This window comes from Bidens hawaiensis, unplaced genomic scaffold (assembly GCF_021521415.1).
Source record: "Bidens hawaiensis isolate Kalapana, Puna unplaced genomic scaffold, B.hawaiensis_p1.1 tig00022530_1, whole genome shotgun sequence".
Classification (NCBI taxonomy): Eukaryota; Viridiplantae; Streptophyta; class Magnoliopsida; order Asterales; family Asteraceae; genus Bidens; species Bidens hawaiensis.
The window spans coordinates 83,041-90,773 of record NW_027493514.1 but is presented as its reverse complement, the minus strand read 5'-3'; the positions used below and the strand labels follow the sequence as shown (position 1 = coordinate 90,773).

General features: G+C 33.1%; 1 protein-coding gene across 1 annotated transcript; it reads left to right on the top strand.

Annotated features, from left to right (window-relative positions):
- The first annotated feature begins 1,494 nt into the window (after nucleotides 1-1,494).
- Nucleotides 1,495-5,380, top strand: LOC143565814 (uncharacterized). Its single transcript, XM_077052676.1, has 4 exons — nucleotides 1,495-1,885; nucleotides 2,638-2,744; nucleotides 2,932-3,481; nucleotides 3,950-5,380. The coding sequence occupies exons 1-4, from the start codon at nucleotides 1,642-1,644 to the stop codon at nucleotides 4,378-4,380; spliced, it is 1,332 nt and encodes a 443-aa protein (XP_076908791.1). The 5' UTR covers nucleotides 1,495-1,641; the 3' UTR covers nucleotides 4,381-5,380.
- Nucleotides 5,381-7,733: the final 2,353 nt, after the last annotated feature.

Genomic DNA, 7,733 nt, shown 5'->3' with positions numbered 1-7,733 from the left:
TTGAATTCTGGTACTCTCAATACACAATTTGTGTCTCATCAAGAAGATATAAACTATATACAAACTAAAATTTATAAAAAAAATACTAAATATAAAGTAAAACTTTAGAAATAGGATATCTAACAATCTCATGTAGTAATTTTTATCGGATTGATTATTATAACGATTGTTGAACTCGCTAAGTGTATATATATAAATTAATTAATTTCAACAAATAAAAACTTCTTATTTGAACTCGTGTTTCAATACATTTTATACTACTTTTTATCCCCTGTATTACGGGGGTTGTTTTATATTATTTGTTTCTAATATTTATTTTTTTATTGTATGAAAGTTAATAATATATTTATGGTTTGATGATAAATTGTTTAACAAATAAATGAGATGTTATAACCTGGTTTAAAAGTTATATGGGTTTGATAAGACCCAAGACTTGTTTATTTTTTTACTACAAATTTGGTTTTTTAATTATAAATAATATATATCTTTTTTTAAATAAATCATATATTAATTTTTCATGTATCCCTACTTTATAGGATTTTTAAATCAAATATTTGGTGAGATTGATTTTTAATTAAATGATATGCTATAACCCGTTTAAGAAATATCTGGGTTTGATGAAACATATACCCATGAATTCGGGTCATATGCATGAGAAACATTCATTTAAAAATCAAGCAAATCTGGTGACCCCAAAAAAAGGGGGGGGTGACCATATCGCGTCACGTAGGATTTTTATGTTTTCGTTTATATATATTATATATTATAGATTTTAATTTTAATTTATTCTATCCACCTATTTATTTATTTTTATTTCATCTCTCTTTCACGCTATATCATTACCACCACCGCCCGCCGCCGACCGCCACCACCACCACCGCCTACCATCGTCGTCCACCACCGCCACCACCAAACCATCGCTCCCACCCAACCACTGTCCACCACCCGCCGCTTACTATTGCCACCACCACCACCTACCACCACCACCATTACTGCTTGCCGCCCACCACTACCATCCCACTGCCACTCACTACTATTTTTATTTTATTCTGGCTTTTTCTAGCTTATCAAAAATTAAAAGTTAATAATTCATGTCATTCTCACATAGTAACCAAACATGTCAATAAAATGGTAATGATCAATTCCATTACCTCGTCTATTTCATTCTCTCGTTCTTCATCTCATTGTCTATTTTAATACTAAAAATCAATAATTAATTTTCTTAAAAAAATATATATATATCCTGCATACAACTTTCAAGTGTACATATATGGTTACTTGTTAGTAATACTAATAATTTAAATACATGGAATAAAATTCAAAATGAAACCATATGGTGGTGCCCCTACCTCTCCAAGAATAAAAATATAAGTGCAGGCGTGGCCATTTCGTCATCTTACCTCTATTATATATAATATATATTCTAGTGTGAGAGTGAAAGTGAGTGTTATAAAACTTATAATATATATATACAATACAGTCACACTCACCGTGACTGATACCAACACTTAAATCACTGTCTGCTTTACTTTCCATGGAGGATCCGTCTTTTACGCTCCCCACAATCTCACTCTTCTGAATATATACATCTTATTATTCATCAATATTATTATCCTTCAAGTTTTGAATAATAATAATAATATGGGTAAACCATGGTTGCTTTACAAGGATGTTAACAAGAAGCAGGCTGCTGGAAAATCAAGAAAGAGAGATGGAGACAAGCATGTGTCTTCTTCTTCTACATTTGGTGGATGCATGAGTGCTATTTTTAATATGTTTGATATTCATCATTATCATCATCTTCCATTTCATCAACCTTCTTTGATCTCTGAATCTTGTGTTAATAATAATATTATACATGAAGAACCAAATGTAATCCTCAAAGGTATCTCTCTCTCTCTCTCTCACACACACACACACACTCACAAGGTTTAGTTTGTATTTAGGGGTCTGCTATACACACCGTCTTTGTTTCAAACAGTTGTTTGGATAGAGGTTGGACGGTTGTTTTGACTAAAAGTTTTTAAATTTGTCTGTCTTGGTCGTCCGGATAATGGCCAAACGACTGTTCTAACCAATAATTTTTGAATTATTTGAAACCTCTATTGTCGGAACGACGTTTCAGATATTGTTCAAACGATTGTTCTAGCTAGCCAATAACTTTTAAAGTTTTTTTTTTTTCAAAGTGGCCGTCTGAGTGTTTTTTGGACGGCCGTTTATGACGTTAAATCAGATAGGATTGGTGTAATCCTCAAAGGTATATATCTCTCTCTTTACTCTCTCTCTCACACACACAGAGTTTGTATTTAGGGGTCTGCTATACACGCCATCTTTGTTTCAAACAGTTGTTATGGATAGAGGTTGAACGGCTGTTTTGACCAAAAGTTTTAAAATTTGTCTGTCTTGGCCGTCTAGATATTAGCCAAACGACTGTCATGGCCAATAATTTTCAAAATGTTTGAAACCTCTATTGTCGGAACGTTGAATTGAACATTGTTCAAACGACTGTTTTAGTCAGTAAATTTTAAATTTTTGAATTTTTTTTATTAAAACGGACGTCTGAGTATTTTGTGGACGATCGTTTGATGACATTAAATATTATTCATTATATATTTGTATTAATTTTATGTAAAACAGGTGCAGAAGCACCCAGGAACAGCTTGGAAGTAGAGGAACAAGAATCATCTTCATCAACATGTTCATCATCATTAAAACTTAAACAAGAAACAAACTATAAAATCCCTGTAAGTTAATTTCTTTATTCTATTATTATTATATCTTATATTTAATTATTTAAGTTAATAAACAATTATCTAAACCATAAAGGTTGTCATGATGATGGTCATAATTATTATTTATCGTTTACAGTGAATAAATATGGTCGTTGGATCCATTATTAATATTTTTATATATATTTTTTTTTTGTAATAGATGCGTGACATTCAAATTAATACAAAAAGATCAAAAATATTAACAGAAGACTTATCATCAGAATGTAGTTCACCTAGTACAAAAACACCAACACTTGTTGCAAGGTTAATGGGACTTGATCTTCTACCTGAAAACTCATCTCCAAGGGTTTCATCATCATCCTCTTGTACTACACCATCAAACCCTCTTTTGAAATTGTCATCTAACAAGTATAATAGTACTCGTTCGTTGCCCGTGACACCAAGGTTATCGACTGGTGACATTCCTTCTAGGCCCCCCACAGAGGCTGACTATCACCACCGTCTTTCACTCCAAATTAATAAGGAGAACAAGAGGAGGTATGATGAGGGTTCGAGTGAGTATGCGAAGCAAATTGCGAAACAAATTAGGGAGAATATTAGTAGGAGAGTTGCCGGTGCTGATATTACCAATACCGGTTATAAGAGTAAAGAGCATAGGAGAGATGAGTTTCTTGTGGTGCTTAAACCGAATAGACCATCGTCGGGGTCTAAAGCCAATGCCGTCAACAAATCAAGAAATCTTGATAAAGGTATGTAGTACAGTTCGGTTCAGCCATTTTTGATTGAATTTCTATATAAATACGTACGATTTTCGATAAAAATAAAGAAAACTAAATTCAACCAGTCTGGTTTGAACGGTTTAACTGTTTTGATATGCCTGAATTTATGTGTAAATATAGTTTTTGGAAAAACTACATTGAACCAAACCGGTTTAGACAGTTTAAAGGTTTTTATTTTTACTGAATTTATATGTAAATATGATTTTGAAAAAGCTAAATCAAACCAAGCTGGTTAAGGCGGTTTAATGGTTTTTGTGTTGACTGATTTTTTGTGCGAATACAATATTTGGTGCAACTAAACTAAATAGGTCTGGCTTGGATGGTTTTACGATTTTTGAATGTGTTTTATGATAAAATATCCAAAATAAAAAATTGCTTTTATATCTTCTATATCTATATGTTTATAAATGATTAAATATATATTTTTAGTAATTTCAGGGCATGGATTTGGAAAAGAAAATTATGAACCAACACCCCTTTCAAGCTCAACAAGAAAAAGATTAATGGAGATTAAGAACAATCTCAACAAACCAAATTCTAATTTAAGAAGTTCTCCATTATCATCAAATTCAGAAGCCATCAAATCACCACCATTGATGAAAGATGATGTGAAGCAAGAGAAGCCAATAATAAAAATGCAAAAATGCAAGAAAATTGCAAGTGAAAAATATGATTTGAGATTGAAAAAAATGCACCAACAAGATCAAGAACCATGTATGAAGAAATGCAACAAGAAGTCAACTCCATTGTCAAACCATCTTGTGAAGGTCAACATTAACACAACAAAGTTTTTGTCTTTCAAGAAAGACATGGCGTTATGTACATCATCATCAACAGCTACATTACCTCAAAAACAAGTACTTGTCTAACCTTAGTTACCTAGTACCAACACAACATGACACAACAACATTGTCATTATCTGTTTTACTATCTTAATATTTTCACATTTTTATATTTTGTCCTTTTTATTAATTTATTTGTTTTAATATTTTAACAATGTTTACAGGATATTAAAGACACCCACAAGCTCACATTTCAAGACCAAGTCAGCACTAACGGTAACAGTATCAGTAACAGTAAAAACAATGACTGTATCGCCGCCATCACCACCACCGCCATCAGATGTTTAAATTCCGATTATTTCAACTACATTTCAAAAATTCTCAATCACACCGGAATTGAAAACACAACACTCATCTCAATTTCACATTGGTACTCCCCTTCACACCCACTCCACCCATCAATATTTCAACAAATTGAAAAAAATTGCCACCCTACCGCCACGGGTGCGGCCGACCGGAAACTAATATTCGCAGTGGTGGACGAGCTTCTAGTGGATATTTTGAAGCCCTACATAAGTTTAAAACCATGGGTGGGGGTGGGTGGACCAAATTCGCATCGAATGTATGGTTCGGAGCTTATCGGAATATTATGCGAAAAAATCGGTGGTTTCCCGGCGGCGAATTGTCAAGTGTTGGAAGATATTGATGGGCTGATTGAAGGGGATATGAGAAATAGCACACGGGTGCTCGAAGAGACCGCGTTTGCGGATGAGGCGGAGGAGCTGGTGGCAGATATCGAGCGTGACGTGGTTGACACGTTGGTTGGTGAGGTGGCAGGGATGATACTGCACATTAAATCAAAGGGCATTTGGTCCAGTGATATCTTATAATATAAAAAAATATGTTAATGGTTCAAATTCTGTAATAGACAATAATATATAATAGATGTAGATAATTATGTTTTTGAAAAAAGAAAAAAACATATTGCATGTTGGATGTGGAAGCAGTTTCTGACTGAGGTAACATGGTTAAGTCACGTGATCAGATGCCCATTTGTTAAGGGGTGCACGTGAGAGGTCAAAAAGTATTAAAAAGAAAAAAGAGAAAAAAATATATATTTGGCAGCTCAATAAGAAGAATGGCTAAAAAAGAAGTGGGGGCATATTAGCAGCTTTACAAGGTTAACAAAAGATTCATGTTTAAGCCTGTTTCTTTCTGTTTGTAAACATCTAGTTGTATCAGTTATTTAAATATCAACTAACTGTCTTTTAATATATTATTATATTCTTTTTTACTATTATAGACAGAATATGAATGTGAATGTTTCAACTTTTTGAATATATCTTTTACAATTGTTAGTTTTGTAAATTTTACTACAATTAGAGCCATAGACGAATCGAATCGAATCAAACTGAACAAGACATTGCTCATTTCGTTCGTTAAGCTATATCAGACAAACAAACGGTTCATAAATGCCTAAGTGAACAAAATTTCTTGTTTAAATCTGTATGAAACAATTAGTAGAGTTATTAAAAAATATTAAAGAACTTTTAATCAACAAACATTACCGAACGCAAACAGAAGTAAACATACACATTATCGAATGTTCACGAACGCAACTGAACGAACATTGTCTTTATTTATATTTATTCATTAACTCAATCGAAACGAAATTCCTTGTTCATGTCATTTCATTTGTTTGTCAAACGGTTTTTTGTTTACGGCCCCACCGATATTCATCTTAATTTTAATAATCATTAATTATTAAAATATGAAAGATCGAGATCTTTGTAATATTTGGTTCGATTTTAAAAAGTAGGCCTTCGTATGACTAGGTTGGGTCAGCTGACGTTGTATCTGACTATCTGGGTAATTATCTGTTAGTTGGTCGTTAAAAAATTTAAAATTAGAAAGACGATGAATAAGATAAAGTTTAAAGGGTGAATTTACCGAGGAGGTATCTTCCATGAATTTCCGTGAAGGTAGCACTACCCAAGATATGAACCAAGTGACACGTTCCATTTTTTACTTAGATTCTTTTTTATGCTTTTTATCCTTAAAATAATATTCATGTTTATATTTTTAACTGTCACATGTTGACCGTTTAAAACATATAACCGAGTAAAAAGTTTTCATATTTGTATATTTAATGGCCATGACTCCATGAGGCCGGTTAGAAGAATATTTTGTTGGTTAATTCTAATAAGATAACTTTTCTTAATTGTATGATTAGTTTTAGATTAAAGTAATTGATGAGTTAATTAACAGCTAAATCGGATAATTTTAAATAAACGTAGCTAGTTAGTGTTTGACCTCAAAATAAACTAAATGCTATATTTTTATACTACTAAACTACTAACATATTTAGTTCCTTAAATTGTTATAATATTCCATTCAAAAAATATGTTTGTAACTTGATTTAGGTGAATGAAGGGATAGTGTCTCAAACCGGATCAAACTCGGATCTGAATCAAACAAATGGAGAAAACGCAAGGGGACTCCCTTTTCGAATGTGCACCCTCAAAGCGGATATGTCCTAAACACCGAGGAACAGAAGGTACAGGCTAGGATCAATACGAAAGCTAGAATCGTGCTGGAAAAGGCATAAACGGGGCGAAGCCACATGTGAAGCCAGTATGCCCGGAGCCACACATACACACCCATAACAGAGTTAGTAGTATCAAGAGGTGGGTCCCGCGAAACGACATCTACGATCTCCACTATGATAGTTGCAGAAGAGACAACCCAATGTATCCTCAACATGTGACCCAACGGCTGATCTCCATCACCGTACACATTCACCTATAAATATGAGGTCCTATTTAACGGTAAAGCATTCCATCACTCCATCTCAAACCATATACTCTTTATGCTTACATTTATGCTTACACATGACGCATGGAGAGTCCAACCCTTGGGAAAACACTCACTCAACCACGTTTGAATCCGTGTTTCTTCTAAAAGATTTGGATGCTTGATATATTATTTAAAAACATGTAACAACCAACATAGGGTCTAGAACCCCGTTTAAAAACATTCACACAAAGTTAGTATCATAATATTTACTATTATTCATTTTACAACCCTAAACCCATGAAATACAAATAGTAATAAATAGTTGAACTATAACTTGATTATTTTAATTGCATGTGGGGAAGAATTATAATAGTAAAGGTACACCAAGTTATTAATTTCTAACCATCGGAATTCAATGTTTCTTTTAAAAATGTGTGATTATTCTGAAGTTATAATGATGTTTTGACATGTTGGTTCATATGGCCATTATGATTGCAGAAGAAACTGGTGGAATGTGGCCTAGTGTTAATTACATTTGACCACCACAACAGTTTATGAGGTAACATCCTAGATTCCAAGCTAGGCCTAAGGTCTTTTCGATATTTAACTATTTTTTTTTTTAATTTATTTTCTTCAAAGACACC

What these genes read in the sequence shown, in the direction of transcription:
- LOC143565814 (XM_077052676.1), top strand. Translation starts at nt 1,642, where the DNA reads ATGGGTAAACCATGGTTGCTTTACAAGGATGTTAACAAGAAGCAGGCT. An exon ending in ACCAAATGTAATCCTCAAAG is followed by an intron (nt 1,886 to 2,637) that starts GTATCTCTCTCT and finishes TATGTAAAACAG; the next exon opens with GTGCAGAAGCACCCAGGAAC. An exon ending in AAACAAACTATAAAATCCCT is followed by an intron (nt 2,745 to 2,931) that starts GTAAGTTAATTT and finishes TTTTTGTAATAG; the next exon opens with ATGCGTGACATTCAAATTAA.